At 41.2% G+C, this 21,682-nt stretch overlaps 1 protein-coding gene across 1 annotated transcript in view; it reads right to left on the reverse strand.

Moving 5' to 3' along the window:
- Nucleotides 1-6,989: 6,989 nt before the first annotated feature.
- Nucleotides 6,990-21,682, reverse strand: part of LOC135205793 (palmitoyl-protein thioesterase 1-like) — a 122,748-nt gene continuing 108,055 nt past the window's right edge. Inside the window, exons 5-8 of the mRNA XM_064236945.1 lie at nucleotides 20,699-20,804; nucleotides 20,359-20,529; nucleotides 18,597-18,721; nucleotides 6,990-7,202 (exon numbers count right to left, since the gene is read on the reverse strand). Of these exons, the coding sequence (XP_064093015.1) occupies nucleotide 7,202; nucleotides 18,597-18,721; nucleotides 20,359-20,529; nucleotides 20,699-20,804 (403 nt within the window). The 3' untranslated portion in view covers nucleotides 6,990-7,201. The remainder of the gene's footprint in view (nucleotides 7,203-18,596; nucleotides 18,722-20,358; nucleotides 20,530-20,698; nucleotides 20,805-21,682) is intronic.

Consider the following 21,682-nt stretch of genomic DNA (forward strand, 5'->3'; position numbering starts at 1 on the left):
TATATGTATATCTGAACTAATTGTACAAAGTGTATACTGTAGTGTGTTAAGCATACTTATATGCAAGTTTGCCTTGTGGACCATATTTTTAAAAATCATGTCCAGTCTGTTGTTAGTTTGATGATAATTTGTGAGAGAAGTTGAGTGAAACATGGTGGCCGTGTATTTTCACAGGGCATGAGTCAGGAAGAGTAGAAAGTTGCTGATGGAGATTTATTTTAAGATTTCCAGACTATTTCAGGGAATTGACTTTTTATTTTGTAATTATTTAGACTAGATACTGTTTCAGTTCAATACATGAAAAACTTCCAGTTAGGGACAGCTTGAAATTATGTTCTTTACAAGCAGATGTAATGTCCCCATGAATGATACAAGTTTTTCTTTTCATTACATATTCAGCCATGGTGCTCTAATCATGTATCATCTACCAAAAGGAATGAATATTGACACTATTTTTTAATGCTGGTGAATTTTCATATCCTATGGAAGTCAGTAATTTATTGTTTTGCAGTGATTTTTATAAGAAGTTGTGCCGGTAATAAAATATTTTAAAATCAAGCTTTATATATATATATACAGTATCTGTAAATTTTAATGGAAAAGTAACATTGCCTTCTTTGCCATCTAAGATTTAGGAGAATTAGATTTATGTCAATAAAGCTTTTGTGATAAATGTTTTTGGTATTTTTTAAGTTTTACAGAGGCTAGAAAGGTTTGGTACTTCATACTTTGCTACTAGTGACTGGGATATTTATTTTCTTAGTGGAGTTCCTATTAAAACTCAAATCTTCCAATTTTGTCTAATATAGGTAACTTTGTTGGGTTTTGATTACACAATGCTCAAATTGTGACTAAAGATATATTATCATTCCTTACAAAAAAAAGGGTGTTGAATTTAACTGTTAAAGATCTGATTTTTAACATTTGGTAAAACTGTATGATACACAAAAGGAATGTTAGTAAACAAGATAAAAAGGCATTAGAAGAGTTTTATTTAGCTTTAAGAAGACTTTAGGGCAAGTGGATAAGGATGTACTGTACAATGATGTGCTACCATAGTAGGTATTTCACTGTAAGATTCAACAACACCAGTTTTGTTTTACAATAATCATACCTTGAATACTCTGTGTGGAAAATTTGTCATCGAGTGACCAGTTTACCAAATACTATAATCAAATCTCATCACCCTATCTCAAGCATGAATTTAAAAAACAAATTAACTTGTAATTTGGACAAACAAATGTGGACAAAACAAAGAAGGCAATGAGTAGGAGAATCCACATTGCTATTCCTTGAAGTACATGCTAGAAAAAGGCCTTCATTAATACAGGTCATGGCTACTTCAGCCGTGTTTATATTGTATAGAAGTTTCTCTATTCTTTTTTACTGACTAATTCTGCACTCAAGTTAGCTATTAAAATGCCAAATGAAAGATTAATTTCAAAACCTTGGTATTTGTCAAATTGAGTATATTATACTAAATGCAGCACAAATTGGATCTTAAGCCTAATTGACAAAAGATATTAAATGACTCATTCTGCATTCCTCTTGCTCAAGGGTGTCTGCTCTTCTCTCTCTCCTCCTCTTTCCTTCTTATAATGTTTCGTCCTTAACCCCAGAAGGACATCATTGGGCAGGTGTTGTGGGACTGAAGTTCTTGCGGGAGTCCTAGGTATATATAATATTTAATCTTTTGCACAGCATTGGGTCCTTATCAACAAATTCTGATTGGTTAACTGGCTCAGCTGCTGATCCCCTGTTGGCAGATGCCTCAAGAATAGAGGTGGGTCCTATGTGGACACTGTAGTAGTCTCTCAGACCATCGTAAGGGAAGGGAGCTTCTCCGTGCAGGATTCTGGTTGGTTGGAGGAGGTGGTTGCCGAATAGTCATTGGCTATTTGCTGTTGCATGGCATTATGCCTGGTCTAGTCTGGTGTTTTTTTATCCGGGGTGTCTTCGGTGGTTGTATCTGGTGTGGTATTATTTAGTAATACCATGTTGTCTTGGTTTTGGCTTCTCCATATGCTAGTAGGGAGTAGGAAGGCCTCTTGAGTAGTATTCAAAGAGGACTTCTTGTCTATGATGAGGATGGCTTCCAGCAAACGTAGTCTTCTTGGGTCTGGGGCAAGAAGACTACGCTTGCTGGAAGCCATCCTCATCCTATACAAGAAGCCCTCTTTGAATACTAAAGAGGTCTTCCTACTCCCTACTAGCATATGGAGAAGCCTAAACCAGGATGACATGGTATTACTAAATAATACCACACCAGATCCGACCACCGACCAAGATGCCCCACATCAAGAAACGCCAGGCATAACGTCAAGCAACAGCAACTAGCCAATGACAATTCGACAAGTAGTGACATCATGCAACCGACTCCTTCAACCAACCAGAATCCTGCACGGAGAGGCGTCCTTCTCTTACGACGGTCTGAGCGACTACTGCAGCATCCGCATAGGACCCACCTCTAATCTTGAGGCATCCGCCAACAGGGGATCAGCAGCTAAGCCAGTTAGCCAATCAGAATTTGTCGATAAGAACCCCATGCTGTGCAACAGACTATATATACCATAGGACTGCAGCAAGAACTTCAGTCCCACAACACCTGCCTGATGATGTCCTGGGTTTAAGGACAAAACATTGCAAGAAGAGAGGAGGAGAGAAAGAGGAGCAGACACCCAAAAGCAAGAGGAACTGCATTTTACATAATCAATTTGGCAAATACCATTTTTTGCACTGAATCCCCCATTTGGCATTTTAAGAGCCAACTTGAGTACAGAAGAAAAGTCAGAAATAAGAGAAATAAATTAAATTCTATACAAAATAAACACGGCAGAAATAGCCATTATAATAAATTAAATTCTATACAAAATAAACGCGGCAGAAATAGCCATTATTTTCAATAAAACTTGTATTCCTTGAAGTGTTGGGGTCTACTAACAGCATCCTCAAACCATGCAAGGATGGCCTAAGTAATAACACTGCGCAAGCTCTGGGAAGATTACATAATGCTCCCTGCTATTTCTCATCTACCATCAACTGCTCATAGGTTCAGCCACTGGCAGTTTTGTTGTCCACCTTGTTGAACCAAACTGTGTGACAACTTTACAAATAGAACCTTCACTCTCTCCACTTTGGCTGAATCTTGCTTGGAAATTTTCTTGGAATACGACAATGAAGCACTCTGACTTGCTAGGAAACAATGTTCTTGATCTGAAGGATAATCGATGATGCTGACCAGGCAAGCCCAAAATGCTTTGGCAACACTGGTGGCACTTTGTCTTTCCTTAATTTTCTGGACAAATCCAACCACACTTTGAAAGCCCAGCTCGCGTATGCCTTCAGATGTTTAGATGCTTACCACCAATGCAATATGCCTAAGGCACAATCGCACGACATGGCTAGTACTACGTGTAAAATTATGCAAATGTTGTTTGAGCACACTTCCTGCGACCAATGATGTGTATAAAACAGCATTTTTCAAGAGGCACAACACTGCCCCTCTGGCAGACTTAGCGGTAGAGGCACAGGTCATTATGGGTTATTTCTGGTCCTCTCACAAAAAATATGTTCCATCAACTGTTGTAGAAAAACTTTCAGATATAGAAAATATTACTGACTGTGGGGAGGAAAGGAAGGAATTTAGCTAGAATTTTATTATATATGTTTGTTTGTTTGTATGGTGTTTTTACATTATATGGATTTTTAAGGATAATGTTCAACCCATGTTGTAACATTTGACATCCTGGCTACTCTCATACTTAAGACGGCAACATCCCCTCAAGCTGATGTACATTCTTCACATCACCGTAGTGGAGACTCCAGATTATTCTCCTTGGTCTTGAGTTTAATAGAACTGAACTTTGGGCCAAAGGCCCCTTGGTCTTGCTTTAAGGCTCTACAAAAATAAGCTTCTGAGTGGATAAACACCCCAAACGTTACAACATGCAATGAACTAATGTTCCTGATAAATGTTAGTAATGGAGGATCTGCAAAGGGTGGTGATAGCTGCTGTGACTTCCAAAAAGTCACTTTCTGAAACTACTCTGGATAACCTCCAGAGTGAAAATGTAATCTCTGGTAGACTGTCAAAACAATGGAAGCAAGGCTATTCTGAGACACCTCTCAAAACTGGGAGAACTCTGGGATTGTCAGTGATGTTAGTTTGTTTTGTTTTGTTTGTATGGTGTTTTTACGTTGCATGGAACCAGTGGTTATTCAGCAACGGACCACGGCTTTATGTGACTTCCGAACCACGTCGAGAGTGAACTTCTATCTATCGCCAGAAATAAATATCTCCCACTCCTCAATGGAATGGCTGAGAATCGAACCCGCGACCACCGAGGTGAGACGCAAACACCATACCAACCACACATCGAGGCGCTGATTGTCAGTGATGTCGAAGAGTTCTGGAGACCACTTCTGCTGCAGCCAGTTGACAGCGATAAGTGTCACAAAAGAAACTGTTCAACCTTATGATGAGTTAGTCTGCAAAGAACAGTACATCAGTAGTTTGCCATTCAACAATGTGGCAACCAGACCCACAGCTGCCAAAAGGTGTTGTAGAAACCTTAACCCTTAAACGCCGACTGGACGTATTTTACGTCGACATACAAAAGTTTTTTTAAAAATTCGCGGAAAAATACTTTTAGGCCTACCAGCCAAAAACTCTTGAATCACGCGCCTTGGGGGATGCTGGGAGTTCACGGATCAAGGTGTTGTTTTGTTTACAATCGTTACGCAGGCGCGCAAGCGCGAATTTCTTTCTTGCCGCACTAAAAAGTATCTGTGACACATCTCTGAAATTATTTCGTCACTTTGACATAATTTTTGTACCATTTTAAATTAGCCGTTACATGGAGTATTATATATGAAAATGTGCGCATTTTTATGAAAAATACAACAAAAAAATACTCATGATTGTAGCTTTTATCAGTTTTGAGATATTTTCATATAAATAACGATAAGTGCCAAAATTTCAACCTTCGGTCAACTTTGACTCTATCGAAATGGTCGAAAAACGCAATTGTAAGCTAAAACTCTAATATTTTAGTAATATTCAAAAATTTAAATTAATTTTGCAACTAATTGGAAGTCTCTAGCACAATATTTCGATTTATGGAGAATTTATGAAAAAAATAACATTTTCTTTACGTCCGCACGGTAACTCTTCCGAAAAAATCATACATGCGATTGTGGTAATGTTTGCACCATTTTAAATTAGCCGTTACATAAAGTTTTATATATGAAAATGTGCGCAATTTCATGTAGAATACAACAATAAATAATTGAAGGTTGTAGCTTTTCTCATTTTTTAAATATTTGCATATAAATCACGATAAATAGAAAAAAAACCACGTTCGGTCAACTTTGACTCTACCGAAATGGTCGAAAAACGCAATTGTAAGCTAAAACTCTTACAGTCTAGTAATATTCAGTCATTTATCTTCATCTTGAAACAAATTTGAAGTCTAGCACAATATTTAGATTTATGGTGAATTTAAAAAAAAATCTTTCCTTCCCTCCGTGCGCGGATTCTCCGCCACAAATCTCCGAAATGCGTACGTTCCATTCTCGGAATATTTGCTCCGTTTCATATTAGGCATTTCATAGAGTTTTATATAGAAAATGTGCGCAATTTCATGTAGAATAAAACTAAAAATATTTGAAGGTTGTAGCTTTTCTTATTTCCAAAATAATTACATATAAAAAAATAATATAAAAAATTCGACATTCAGTCAACTTTACCTCGTCAGATATGGTCGAAAACTGCATTTGTAAGCTAATATTCTTACAGTATAGTAATATTCAAGCATTTGTCTTCATTTTGAAAGAAATTGGAAGTCTCTAGGACAATATTTAGATTTATGGTGAATTTTTGAAAAAAATATTTGTTTACGTCCGTGCGTTACGAATTCATGCATTATTTTGTGATAATATTTTCTCTGTGTTGCTTTTATCGTTTTACAATGTGTTATATACCAAAATGATCGCAATTTAGTGTACATTACAACGAAAAAAGAAGTAACTCGTTACCTTTAGTCGTTTTGCGCACAGCGCGATTTGAATACAATTATATATGAAATTTCGTTTTTGCGCTATCATATATCGCATTATTTATATATGATAATGATAATTTTTTTCATTTCTGATGGTTGCATACTAAACTTCAGTCAATTACAAAAAAAGGAGCCAAAAATGAACTCTTAATCTTGAAAACTAAGCGCGCTGTGATTTTTTGAAAAAAATATTTTTTCCGCTTCCGCGCTCACTCTGAAACACTTCCGGCACACGGGAGACATTTTTTTTTTACCGCTTCGGCGTTTAAGGGTTAATGAAGGGATATCTCACTGACCCAGATGAGAGCATCTGCCAACAAATTACCAACACCTAGACTGAACCTTAGCACAATTGTGATATTCTTCTCTGCCAAAGTGAAGACCTTGACCACCAGAAGATAAAGACTTACAGTATTCCTCCACGATTCTATGAAATTAGTTGTGTTTGTGAGCGGGTCATTTTCACCATAATTTTAAAGCATAAAAAGTAAATGTACAATGGGAACCAGTTTTGTAAGAGATGTACAAAGTCAGGTTTACTAGCTTTACTGAAACCAATTATCTGTATCCAAGAGACTATACTTTACTAACCTCGACCTTCAATATGCACAGGGATTCTCAAAAACTTTTCCCCAAAAAAATCAAGGCCTCCAAACAAGCAAATACAGTAAATAAAAGATAAGTGACATGAGCGAGAGAATATTAAATTTCTCAAGAGAAGATTCATGTACAAACTACCTTCTCATTCCTTTTCACAAATTCAAGTGCTGTGGCATTGAACCTGTTCAAACGGTGACTGCAGATACAGGAACAATTCTTAAAAAATAAAATGTAAAAAATTATTCATATATTAAATTTTAGTACACTTTAAAACTCACAAAAGGAGCCAAAACAAGTAAAAAAGTCATAAAAGTAATCAAAACAAGTAAAAAAGTATTAAAACTGGATTTATTAGTCTTTACAAAAATATGTACTAATCATAGATGTCTGCACAAAACAAAGTTATTTGTTTATAAGAATGTTTAAAAATCTTCAAGTCTTGTAACGAGTATTTTCAGCAGTTTCTTCATTAACTTGCACATTTTTAGAAGACTTAATACGTACTGTAGTAAACATCACAACAATAAATCCATCCAAGCTTCCCTGAAAAATAAAATTTTTCATCAAAATTACACTGGCATCAGCAAAGATACAAAATTTGTTGTACATAGGCTAACTATATATACTGAACTGCATAGTCTACCTTTTCACAAGCAATTGTACGTACTGCAAAAGTTTTATAACCAGAAAAACTGCCTTCTTGGAAAGAGGAAAGTAAGATAAAAACTTAAGAAAATAAATCGTTGAGACTATACACTCCTGAACCAAATTTTATTTAAATACAAACTATTGCTTAGGTGCTGTAACAATTACAAACCTGTGGTATTTTTTCACTTTTAGGCCAGCAAGACAGTTAAGGGGGCCGGCCGGCTAATGCAGTTTTTTAATGACAGGACTTTGACATTCATACCACTTAATAAGGTGACTTCGGACATCTCCAAACCGCATATGATTTTTGCCTCTGACCTTCGGTTTTGTGACACCAGGGCAATTTATCCCGAAAATAACCATTTTTCAAATTCTATCTCCTCCCTTGATATGGGATTACTACCATATATAGACTTGATGTAGACCTCCAATCAAATGGAGTTTTTTTATTTCTAAAAGTAATTTTTTTTTGCTAGATATGAATTTTTCAATATGGTAAAAAAATAAACCCTATAAATCACGAGAAAAAAAAATTATAAAAAAAAAGACTAAACAAAAATTGGAAAAAAGGGCTCCATTTGATTGTTCTATAATGTCTTCCTGAGTTATATACCAAATTCCAATGTTATAGCTTTAAAACTAAATGAGGAGATAGATTTTGAAGGTTAATAAGTATAGTTTTGAGATACGGGCGTTCAAAGTTTTCCTTCGTATTTCTATAAAGACAATGTTAATAAATAATGATTATTATGAATGTATATTTCTTTTTTGTGTATTAATAAACCAAAACTATTTTATTTATCATAATTTAATCATAAATGATGATCCCTTTGCTCATATATCGTAGCCTGGGGCACTGCTTGAGGCAAGATGGGGCAATCCTTCCTACGTAACTCTCTCTCTCCCCTTCACTAACTCGGCTTATTACAGCGAATTTTCTTCTTCTGTATGTTAGCGAGATGTTTTCCTTGTATTTTCCTCTTTGGCATGATGAAATTTTTGCCGAAACAAAGATAAACAAACGTAAATGCAAGAGAATGTCAGAGGTGAAACTCGAAGGTGTACTCTCTTTTTACAAAGACAATTTAATAAATCATGATTATTATGAATTTCATATTCCATTTTGGGTATTATAAAACCAAAACTATGTTATTTATCATAAATGAAGATCTCCTTGCTCAAACATCGTAGCCTTGGGCACAGTGTGACGTGTGCTGTCAGGCAAGAAGGGGGCGTTACTAGGCAACCCTCCCCTCTGTCTTCACTAACTACGCGTATATTATGATATTCTGTAATAATACTTGAGCGATTTTTCTTCATCTGTACGTTAGCGAGATGTTTTCCTTGTCTTTTCCTCATTGGGATGATGAACTTCTTGCCGAAACATACATAAACATACGTAAAAGCAAGCGAATGTGACACGGTGAAACTCGAACGTGTACTCTACTTGAAGTCTGTGTCCTACTGAATGTACTCGATCATGGTTGAACCAGATACACGCTTCTGCGACCCACGGAATCTCTACAGATGCCATTTCTCACAATTTCTTTGACAATAATTCTCAAAATTTACGATAACAGAAGAAATATTGCATTTTCTTGTACGGATGAATGTTTTAGGCTTATTGAGTTCTGTTTAATAATTACCCTGTAACTACGAAAGTAAGAGGAATTTTGATGAAATATTTCGTATAGGTATTCTCAATTGCCATATGAAGCTCCATGAATTTTTTCATGACTGCATTTTTCGCCCTATACCACCATATATAGGGGTTCCGGCCTGCCCCCTTAAGCCTCAAAGCCCACATTTATTTGCCACCTATGTCCCCAGATCAACCTACTTAAGGTTGTATAAACTTTGAAATAACCAAGAATATTTCATATGCCAAAAGATTACTGGTAATTTAAAGAAATATACAATACAAAAAGGGCAAAAAAGCAAGTAAAATTACTGACGTCACTACCTGATATGGAAAACCAACACAATTACTGAATGAAAACCTGAGTTACTGTACTTGATAAAAGCACATCCAAAAGTAGATGCCTTATTATGCCGCTAATGACTGGCACCTAATACATCCAGCTGCCTTCCTACTGCTGCTTGCACCCATAAATTCTGTTGGGACCTACTGGGGGCACCCATACAAATTCTGTTGGGACCTACTGGGGGCACTCATACAAATTCTGTTGGGACCTACTGAGGACAGAATTAGCGTAGAGATGACAAGGGCATATTCTCTGTTGCACGACCTCCAATGCCAAGAGGTTGGCCCCTGATTCACTGCCTCACACTCTCTCATTGGATAGGTCTTGCTCTACTGGGAGGCAATGATTTAAGCTTCTAACTGGCAACAATAAATAAAATGACAATTTGTCGAAAATTGCATTTTTCCTAACTATACAAACCTGAGGTCCTTTAACAATAGGAAGTAGCTAGCGGCAGCTGGAACGGTCGTAAGCTTCGAACAAGGGGAGAACGGTAGTTAACTGCTTGTCCGACAGTCGCGCGGCAACAAATCACTTTTGCTTTTGGCCCATGCAAAATACGCAGAGTGAGGGGTGGCATGAGGAGGGACTATATGTAAAGGACCTCAGGTTTGTATAGTTAGGAAAAATGCAATTTTCGACAAATTGTCATTTGTTCCGATACGTAATACAAACCATCGGTCCTTTAACAATAGGAAGACTCACTCTTGGTGGGAGGAATCTGAGTCTTTTGATGAACAGACTGGTCGTCGTATCCCTGGAATGCCTCCCTGGTCGTAAGAGCGAGGGAGGGATCCAAGCCTCTGTCCGATTGATCGGGGTGTGCACCGCAGGATCAATGGTCAGACCTCTGGGCCGAGTACTAAGAGAGAGGCAAGCGTATCTCTTCGTACCAGCAAGCAAGAACTTGTTCCTGTTTGCAAGAGGCAACATAAAGTATGGGTTGTCTCAAGCTGGCATCCACTTCCTCCCCCTTGTTGGAGGAAGTGGTGGATATACGCTCCTATCCCTAGTGAAAGGGGGGGATAGGATGGGGCTCTGTTTGAGATAGCTCACCTGCATCTTGTCCTTATCCAGCAGGGTGACGACCGTCCCTCTCTAACCACAGGTAGAGGGGAAGAAAAAGATGGGAAGAGGAGCCAGTCACATCTCATTCACTCATCCATTCTTATGGTCACACCAGGACTCGATGCTGTTCAGCCTGCGAGGTCTGGGTTCGCTACACAATGTGTTGAGCAGCCACCACGGGTCCCAAGGAAAAAGATCCAAGGACCTGTGGGCAATACCCCGAAGGTAGAAGGAAGGGCATGTGGTCTGGTTGACCAGACCCCTGCCTTCAGTACCTGCGCCACGGAGAAGTTCTTGCGGACAAGGCAGCATCTCCTTCGCATCGAAGGCGGTGAAGTCCATTAGGGAGGGGATTGTGATCGAACTACCTAACCAATCGTCAGGGACCGAAGGGTTTCTGAGTCTTCGCTACGAAGTTCGGTACGAAATCGAGCGTCACGGATCCCCATCCCCTGGATGCTTGACTTCGCAGGAGAAGTCATGCAGTTCCTCAGAGGAAAAGAAGGAAATAGTCGCATGACCTATCCTCTTCTCTACTTCGGTGATGTCCAGTACCCATACTGGTCTGTCCGTTTGCCACGAAGTCTCTCGCATCCTCCTATCCCCATTTTTTTGCAGCGAAGTTCTCGGTAGTGGATAGGACACCGACACTCCATGGTGGGTGCAATGGTATGGGTACTGTGACAAGCTATTAAAACGAAGTAATGATTGCTCTGTAACAACCGAACTAAGTCAACAGCTTAGTTCGTAACTGACTCGGCCGCTCTGACAGCTGCCGACTGATACTCGCTCGCCTTCCCAGAGGAACTAGCAGTTGGAGAAGAGTAGGAAACAGGCGATAGTCTGGGAAAACGTATCGTCAGGAGAAAACGTTTTCCCGCGGAGGGTTACGAACTCTCACTGTAGGTAAGGGTCTGCCGCCACTGTGAACGTCGTCTGGGTGGGGCTGATCGACACCTGACAGAGAGAGCCGATACCGTCCTCCGACTCATTCCAGTCCTCGTCGAGGTCGAAACCTCTCAGGAGGACCGAAGGAGTATTCAAATACGGTGTCCGAGACACGTAGAAACGCCGCTGTCGCAGTAGAGGAGGTGGAAGTAGCTTGATCGACCGGCCAGAACTGAGAGAGCCTTCTTGTCCGGAGACGAGAGACTCTGGTTCGAGACAGAATCGGCAAGTTCCGATCGCGGCAGACCCACCGTCGGTTTGGGTTCCCTCTCGGGCCCCACAAAACGACTCGAGCAGAGACGTGGGCTCTGCTGGTGGGAGCGGCAATCCTTCCGCAAGGTCATTATGCTGACGAATCAGCTTAATGACTTCTGCAAATTCCTCTGTATCTCGGGAGTAACCGTGTCTTGCGAGTAGGACCGTCAGTCCCTCCAACAAGAACAGATCCGGAGATACTCCTCCTTCAGAAGGAGGAACAGCGGCAGACCCCCTGACGTCGCCTCCAGCTACTTGCGCGTATGTCCTGGTCGATCCTAGAACCGTGCCTGGTCCATACGGCGTCATAGCGGGATCGCGAGCGGCGCACCTCTCGCGATCACTCATAGGTACCTCGCTCCTCCCCGGTGTAGCCCGAGGAGGTTGAAGGTAAGGAGAAGGAGACCTGACGCTCCCCCCTAGCTCGCTGGCAGGACCAGCGTGCTTGGAGGGCTGCTGCTGATCGTCCACCGCAGTGGCGATCGAGCAGCAGGCCTAGCCTTGCCGCTCGCCTCTGGGGCGAGAGGCTCGGCTGAGAACGTCGACGCTGATCTCTAGCGTCAGGCGAGCTGTTGCTGGTTACCGTCTCCGCCCGGTCCCGATGGGAGCGGCGTCAGGTGACCTGCTAGGCTCGTTGTCGCGGTGAGACCGGCGAGCGTCCTCTCGGCGCGTCGAGCCGCTGGTACCAGCCGTGGCTGGTACGACGACCGCGGGGACCCCTTCCTCGCCTCAACCCGTGGCTGGTCAGCGACCGTCACGTCAACCCGAGCAGCCAGCTGGTCGCTGCGAGAGCGTCCACTGGCCTAGCGAGAGTCGTCTGCACGACACTCGCCAGTCTTCTGCTCCGCGCTTCGGTCTTGGCGGCGAGCGAGCTCGGGTGTCAAGACTTTGGCTGGACGGTCTCCCGCGGGGAGACCGTCCACTCGGTACTTCTCGCTAACGAGAAAGCCGAGGCGGATCCTGGTTTAGCGGCAGAACCGCTAGAACCAGGCGAGGAAGTGCCAGCCGAAGCTGGTACTCCTCTGGTCCCCGTCTTCTTCTCCTTGGTAGAAGAAAAGACGGGCCCTGTCCCGAGGGAGCAGGAGGACCAGCAGAAGAGCTCCCCGAATCGCCGGAGCGAGACGGGCCCTTAGAAGGTCCCGAAGGAGCCTTCTTAGGGGGGAAAACCCGGGTTACCAGCTGGTCGCTGCAAGAGCGGCCGCTGGCCTGGCAAAGAGTCCACCTGAGCGTCTCTCACCAGCCTTCTGCTCCGTGCCGCGTCTTGGCGCCGAGCGAACTCTGGCGCCGAAACTTGGCTGCACGGTCTCCCGAGGGAGAAAAAAAACGTACACTCGGGATCTCTCGCGAACGACGAGACCGAGCCGGAACCTGGCGTAGCGGCATCGCCGCTAGCACCAGGCGAGGAAGTACCAGAGCTAACCGTACTCCTCTGGTCCCCGTCTATCTCTTCCTTACGGAAGGGGAGACGGGCCCCGCTCCCGAAGGAGCAGGAGGACCAGCAAGAAGGACCCCCCGTCCCACCGAGGTGGGACGGGTGGGGGGCCCTTAGAAGTTCCCGAAGGAGACTTCTTAGGGGGAAGGCAGCCTTCTTCTTCTTCGGCTTATGGGCCTTAGAAGTCGAAGGGGAAGAGGCAGCAGCAGACGATGAAGACGAAGATGACAGCTTCCTCTTCTCCTCTTCCTCGTCAGCTCACGCAGGACAGTCGTCAGGTCCTCCATCCAGGCCGGAGCCGGGGCTATTGCCGAAGCAACACGGCCCGACTGCACCTGTCCGGAAGGACCTGGGACTGGGGAAGACACACCGTGGCAGGACCAGCATGGACAGGCACAGGAACCAGGAGCGACAGGAACAGCAACCAGCTCAGGAGCGGCAGGAACAGAGGCAGCGGTAGACCCAGAAGGGACAGCCAAGCCAACAGCGGGAATCACATCAGCGGCAGGTACGGCAGGCCCAGCGATCGCCTCGTAGAATCATCGTGCAGCCAGCGGAACCTGGGTCCTGGCGGCCGGTCCAGGGGCGAGCTGCTGGAACAGCGGAAGTCTGGGGCAGGCAACACGAAGAAAACAGGCGGCGGCGGCAACCCCACCTCGGTACGGCTGCGGCCCTAGTAGTGGCAGACGGCGTCATCGACACAGCATGGGGAGTGTAGACCAGGAGGGGGGGGGGGAGCAGCATAAGCGGCCGTGGTAGTAGTGGAGACCGCCCCAGACCTCGCTAGACGCTGCAGCAGCCCGTGGATGCTAGGCACGCCCTGCCTCCGCGGTGGGTCCATACCTGTCCAAGGTCGTCTCCCACGGATGTAGCAGCCTGCGGTAACATAGATAGATTAGTAAGAGGGGTTCCCTCACGCACGGGGGAAGACATGCCCCACCCCGAACGCAAGGAAGACCCCAAATACAAAATACAACGAAGAAGCTGAGCGGGGGGCAGGAAGGAAGACGAAGAATCGGATACCAAGGGAGTCGCGGGAGAGCTTTCCGACGACTTCCTGGCAGACCTTTCGCTTCCCCTACCCCCGCACAGCAGTGAAAAGTAATATGAAAATGAAACAGAATACTGCCCTTGCAATTCACTTCATAGAACTTAAAGGGGAAAAGATCAATTCCCGGGTAAGAACGGAAACTTGATCCAATAATATGATGCTATCATAAAAAAATATATATGAAAATGAAACAGAATACTGCGATTTCATTTTCACATAAAAAAATCCGTAAGGGATCAATTCCCGGGTAAGAAACGAAAATTGATCCAAATTAAATTTCATGCAAATAAATAAATGAAAATGAAAAGAATATTGCAATTGCGAATCCACTTTCATTGCATTCTATTATACAAAATTAAAAGGCTCGTGCCGAGCGCAATCACACTCTCGGTAACGAACGCACAGGGCAAAAATATAATGAAAAGAGTACTTACATTTTTCAATTACACACTTTCGCCCAAAATACATGACTCGGCACGAGCGCGCCCGCCCTTGGCACCGAGACATAATTCAAGGGTTCAATTCATGAAAAGAGAGGAAATCGCCGCATCTACGGCGATAACTCCATGTTGGTTCATAATTAAGTAATGAAAATGAAAACAGTGTACTTACAGTTTCATTTTCAAGTCAAACAAACCATTAGTAGAAAACACAATATAAACAAAGCATACGACGATGAAGCAGGCAGAGAGCGATGACGAACACGTCCTTCACACCCGCGGCCGAAAGCAAAAGTGATTTGTTTACCTCCCAGTCGCGCGTCGGACAAGCAGTTAACTACCGTTCTCCCCTTGTTCGAAGCTTACGACCGTTCCAGCTGCCGCTAGCTACTTCCTATTGTTAAAGGACCGATGGTTTGTATTACGTATCGGAACAATAATAAATTTCTGGCCTTAAAAGCCATGTTGGTCAGTTTCTACCAAAGTTCTTGTACAGTTGCCTCAGTATTCCTTTACCCGTCTCCTTATGTTTCACGAAACTAGTCTGGTAACACCAAGATGGACCCTTTTTGTCTTGTAACGACGGTCGTGAATGGTCAAGCTATTGGATGCAAATGCACATATTTTCTAATCACTACCGTAGACAATGTTAATGATATGCGAATAATAGTTCACATTACAAGTGAAAAGAGTTGTTATTAAATAGAAAAATACTATAGTAACACAGTAATAAAAATAGCAATGGTGAAAATTATATTCAATCCTGATTAATCATAATCGTCAACCTTCGTTCCATTCAGGTATGGCTGCTGGTGCCTCAGGGTTTGCTGGAATCCAACTTTTGTTCTTGGTAGATCATTATCTGGTGTCAATTTCAGTACATAATCATTTGAATATAAATACACTTTGGATTTACACAACCCATCAATTTATGAAGTACGTAATGCTTAATAACCCCAAATACCAAGGCCCATAAATATAATTTCTTAAAGTAAATAGTGGCAGCCATTGACAGGTTACGATATGGAAGGCTTAAATTAGAGACCACCATATGTATAAAGGAACTAATGTATGCATTGTGTCACTCACATTTGTTTTTATTTGAGCCACTTCTCACCAAAGTAGCCTAGACGGAAATTTCTCTGGGCTGTATTGAACTCGAGTCATCCAGGAATATAGATAACTACTTACTGAAGCGAAGCATTGAAATATGGAGACTCCAATGCTTCTCTTCAGTAAGTAGTTATCCATACTCCTGGAGACTTCAATGCTGCTCTCCAGTAAGTAGTTATCCATACTCCTGGAGACTTCAATGCTGCTCTCCAGTAAGTAGTTATCCATACTCTGGAGACTTCAATGCTGCTCTCCAGTAAGTAGTTATCCATACTCCTGGAGACTTCAATGCTGCTCTCCAGTAAGTAGTTATCCATACTCCTGGAGACTTCAATGCTTCTCTCCAGTAAGTAGCTATCCACATTCCTGGAGGCTTTAATGCTGATCTCATCATATCTAAGTGATGAATTTATTGGTGTGCAACCCTATCTACCAGTGATATAAAGACCATCAAGGTGGTTAAGGGGTGTTGTTACTCGGATGACTCAAGAAATTTCTCTCTACAGTAGGCTACTCTGTTGAGAAGTGGCTTGAATAAAACAAATATGAGTGCTACATCATACATATTGGCTCCTTCTCACATCTGGTTGTCTGTTAATTTTCCCAAAAGCCTTTTGTCTCATAGCTTGTCAATGGCTGTCACAATTGCCTTTATGAAGTTATATTTATAGGTCTTGGTATTTGCACTTACTTTATAAATTGATAGATTGTGTAAATCTAAAGAATATTTCCATTCAAATGATTATGTTCTGAAATTGACACCATATAATGATCTACCAAGAACAAAAGTTGGATTCCAGCAAAGCCTGAGGCAGAAGCAGCCACACCTGAATGGAACAAAGGTTTATGGTTGACGATTATGATTCATCAGGATTGAATATAATTTTTACCATTGCTATTTTTTTACTCTGTTACTATACTATTTTTCTATTTGTTTTAACAACAACTCTTTTCACTTGTAATGTGAACTATTATTTGTAAGGTAAGAAGAACAAATAAGGGAAGAGGCCCACAGATCAACTGCACTCATTGAGGGACCCCCAATCTTTTGTTCTCAATATGATGGCCTCAAGGATTATTGACAGCAACTATACTAAAAGGCAGGTCAGGTCCTTCCTTTGCTGTCAAGCCTTTATCCTTCTGCTGAAGTTCAGCCTCCAATATTCCTTAGGAGGGCTGTTCAAAGTTGAAGATTTCACAGACCTAGTCCAGGTCCCTCCCTGAAGGAGGATTCATCATGCAAGGCCCTTAGAACCTCAAAAGGGCCCCTTGTCATACTGTTCTACCATTACCACCCAATTTTTTAGCAGAGTCAAACTGTATTGTTGTGGAAGGTTTGATCGTGTGGTTTTATCCTTTGGGAAGTCACCAGTAATGAATTCTCCCTTGAGGAAAGGCTATTTAGGCTGAAATGGCATAAATGTCCTGCTGGGACAGAAGGAAGCTCTGCTCTGTGTGTTCCTTCCTTTACTTACTAACCGTATTCTTTGCAGAGATGAATGGGGTTGTGCCCAGAACCAAGAGGGATGGGGTCCATTTCTAGTCTACCAGTAGGGCTTATGTGGAAATCCTGAATTTCTAACTATGAACAAATATCTGCCTGAGGAATTGCTTCCCATAGGTCCACTTCTTTCTTACTGGGGAAACAGGCCCACATATCACTTCACATGGTTTATCTATTCCTGTCACTGTAGGTGCTATGGGAGCGATTTCTTTCTGCACATTAGTGGTGTCTGGAATTGTGGCCACTGCCCAAACCCCACTTGAATAAAACTGTCAAAGATAGTAATGCCCCAGGCAGCTGTGTCAAGTACAGGGTAGACCGACCAGGTTTTGCCTTGAATTGTTGATACAAACTGTTGCTTAATCCTTTCCATAAATTCTATTTTTACTGACTGAAGCAGAGAAAGTGGTATTACTGGGGGTAGCAATTTCATGGCTCAGGCCCAGAACAGTATGAGCAGGATATTAAGGCTACACAATACCCAGGAAAAAGCAGCAAGGCTGGTGGCTCAAAGGTAAGGGACAAGATGTTCGGGCGTGGTGACAGTGTGATGCTGTGGCCCGAGTAAATGGCAGGAAATGGGAATGGTGGTGAGTCTTCTGTTTAACAGGCTAAGCAAGTGCAGGTGCTTGATCCTCAGTCAGACACCGCTGCTGCTTTATCTCCTTTTCCTCAGAAGCAGATTGGGACAACAGTGACCTGTGGCTGGCTGAAATGTCCAAAGACACACCAGTGGGAATCTTTGGGTAATTCTGCACAAAACCAAATCAGTGGTCAACATCCCAATTAACAGTAACAAACAGTTATTTCCACCAAATAAGAGTATGTAACAATTTCTGAACAGGGAAGACATACAAAAGCTACATTCCTAACTTGGAAGACACTGATATGGTGCACTGAAGCATATTAGCAAGAGGTCAAAACAAGAACAGCCTTAAGGGTGAACTTCACCAAAACTATCAACACTCATTGTAGGTACACCACCAACTATCCTATTCTATCCCTGAAAAGAAATGACACACATTCAGAGAAACTATTTACAACATACAACAACTTTTTAGGAATAATTCACTGCCTAAATTTACACAATTTCCCAATTCATATCAAACCAGACTGAAGCACAACTTCCTATTTAAAATCAAAAGAAACACAATAAACAAAAAAACATTTTCCCCAAATACAAGAAATTACATAGTTGCCACCACCGTACTCTGAAAATTAAGCATTAATTGGATGGGAATTATGAGAAAAGTGACAAGACTGAATGGAGTGTGACAGCAAACAGGCATAAAGGCTAGATGCGCACGAGATGCGCTTGAAGATGTTGACACTAGGGAGTCACGCAGTGGAGTGAGTGTGATGTGGATGTATGGAAGCCAGCTGAATGGAGCAGATGTGTTCTTTTCAGGTTAATTGTGTGACGGATTAGTTCTACACAAAACAATGCATCTTATGTCTAATAGTTTGGAATGAACAAGCTGAAATTTACTCACTAAGCCACAAATTTATCCACAATTTCTTCCAAGAACCACTTGTCCTCAAACTGCAAATGGTCACCATTGACACTTAGGAAATGCAGTTTCCCAGCTTCATCCATCTCCTTTAGTCCAAGACGGTCCTGTAAAGAAGTGACCTTCCTATTGAATCTTAACTTGTCAATTAATGTAACACAACAAAATGTACATATTAATATACACTTATGTAAATTCCTTGGAACTAAAGTCTTTTCAATCCTGGGAAAGACATTTATTTAAAAATAAATTCCCAGGTGCAAAATAGTGTGTATGCACATACATTCAATTTGACATCTACATTTTCTATCATGACAGCTTTTAGGCTTAATCATATTATCCTCAGGAGGAAAATTCTTTCATGTTTGAAATTCCTGATAGCTTTCCCTTTGTCATTGTGATGTCATGACAAACAAAAGCAACTTAGCTCTTTGCTTGTTAAAATGCAAATGTGGTATAAGTTTTCAATCTATAAAACTTTCTGTACACAATCTATATTGCACATTTTAACTGGATTGGATCCCATAGATACTATTGCATAGTTCATAAATTTTATTTAATATCAAGCACTTTAATATTTTGAAGACTTTCCATAATTTGTGCTCGTGTTTTTCTTCCTACCTAACAGTACAAAAGCCAATGCCAACTATTTCCACAGTCACACTTCCCACTACTTACAGGGACTGCATAAAGAACTTTTACTTAAACAAGAATAAAAATCTGGAGCAAGGTTCAGTTTTAAGAAGTTGGCCAGCTATGTCAGTAGAGATGAAAAGGAATGGATAAATATTAAAAGGCAGAGAGAAAAGCACCCAGGTTCACGGGAATGTTACCCAAAACCTTCATGACCATTTAGTTGACCATGCGAAGACATAATGCTCATCTAATTTCTGGTTTTCATACTTTGTCAAATACCTTCTTAAAATCCACAAATATGTATAACCTATTTCTCTCTTTACAAGGAAAACCACCTAAGTTGTTGGCCTCTTGCATGAAATCAAACTGAGAGTTCAGTGATTTTAATGTCCGTCTTTCCTCCAGAATATTCTCTAATATTTTTATAACTACTTCAAGCAATCTTACTCTCCTATAACTTGCATGCTGTATTGCATCCTCTTCTCCAATGTATATCATCACTGTCAAACTTGTTTCAAATTGTGCCCACAGGCTGAGCATTTCCTCAAATATAACTCCTACATCAACTCTAAGTATTTTCTAGCCACATAAAGCTCTTTCAGTCTTTACACAAATCATTTCAAACCAGAAGAATATTTTTAGTAATGAAATTTTAAGTTCTTAGCTTTGGTGAATCCCCCCACCTCCCCACCAAAAGCTTTCAAACCACTTCAACAACTCTAATCTTGAGTTTAGATTCTAGTTTTCTTTTCCTCACAAAGTGTTGGCATTCTGCATGATTTCTTGTATTTTGACAGACTTTTCTTTCTACTTAACTTCTTGGAAAGCATTCTGACCAAAATATGAGCTGCACAACACTATGTCATGGAGTACACTGAGCATAACCCTACCCTAATTGCAATGAGGTGCAGTCCAGCTACTGTGTACCAGTCAAGCAAGAGGAACAGAGGCAGTATCAAGCTCAAAAAGACATATGATAGAAAGAAAAAATAACTAATACTCATTACCAAAACTAAATTCCTAGCACATAAAAAAAAATGAACCTAACACTTAAGGATGACAACCACAAAACGAAAAAATCAGAACAGATAATGAAATGAACACAAACCTCAATGTAGAGCTGAGTTTGTTGTAGTGGCAAAACCTGAACATCTTGGCCAGGTGAATAAAATCCAAACCACTCGCTTTCAATAGGAACCACCATGGAGTCATCCACAAACTTCACCATCACAAAATTCTCCAGCTTCTTCAGATTGGTTCTGTAGGAGTCATTAATCTCCTGAAAATATAACATGAACATTCCAAAATTGTGTACGTGGAAACGTGCTATTCAAATGTGTGTGAGTAATTAACATTATTTAAAAAAATAAACTTTTCATGCTCATTTTCATTGTCAATGCACAGCATCATTTGGTAAAATCGATAGAGATACCACCACTTCTACTAACCTTATCGTTATTGATGTCAGCCAAGAAGATAGACTTATCTCGATAGATGTCCTCTTTTAGGGGATCATGCCAATACTGTGCCTGAACTAGCTTATGCTGAATGAGGCTGTAATTCATAAAAGCGTGTTTTATTTTTCTTACAAACAAGGTGGAAAAGATTCTATTCATTAAATTATGTGAAATTATTTCAGATATAATTAACTTCAAAAATGTTGTACATCAGGAAAACTCGGTAATTTTATTCTTAAAAGTATATTCAACCTAAAAATCATAAAAAAAATTGTTTAAGAAAGCAAAATTTATTTCTCTAATACAAATTCAACAGTCTACAGGAGCCTATACTTGGAGTTAGCAGCCTTAGAAACACTGTAGGATAAAAAAAATAATGTTTCTGCATAAGCCAACAATGATAGCCTATCATTCCCATGTTGTCTACAATGTAACTAACGAGTATTGTTTTCATACAAAATCTTATGTTAACCTCTTCATTACCGAAAGTTTGTTTGGAGGTACCTGGGTACCACCATTCAAGTCTACTACACCGCACCGGGTTCCTAAAGGTGGTACGCGTCTACCACCAAAACTTTTCTTTTCAGATAGGGACTTCCAATCATTCTGTAATTTCGGTTTGAAGAGTTTAGACCAAAATAAACAGTATGACACGATGTCAGACGTATGATGAACCCAAAAAAATATTATTACTGCTTATTTATCTACATTCAGACTTTTGGATTTATACTGTGTATAGTTTATACATGCACTCGCACACACACGTACACACATATATATAGTCTCTCAATTATAGATAAAAAAAAAGAAATTGTATTTAGAAACTTAGAAACCCATTTTACATGGCAACACGCTCTCCTGTTTCCATGAGGCCAGTCACATGGTTGACGCGCATTCATTCTGGCTTCCGATGGCAAACATGCATCACTTAGTGAGACTCGAGGCTGTTTTCAATGATGGGTGGGTCACCATCAC

Source organism: Macrobrachium nipponense, chromosome 24 (genome assembly GCF_015104395.2).
Source record: "Macrobrachium nipponense isolate FS-2020 chromosome 24, ASM1510439v2, whole genome shotgun sequence".
Classification (NCBI taxonomy): Eukaryota; Metazoa; Arthropoda; class Malacostraca; order Decapoda; family Palaemonidae; genus Macrobrachium; species Macrobrachium nipponense.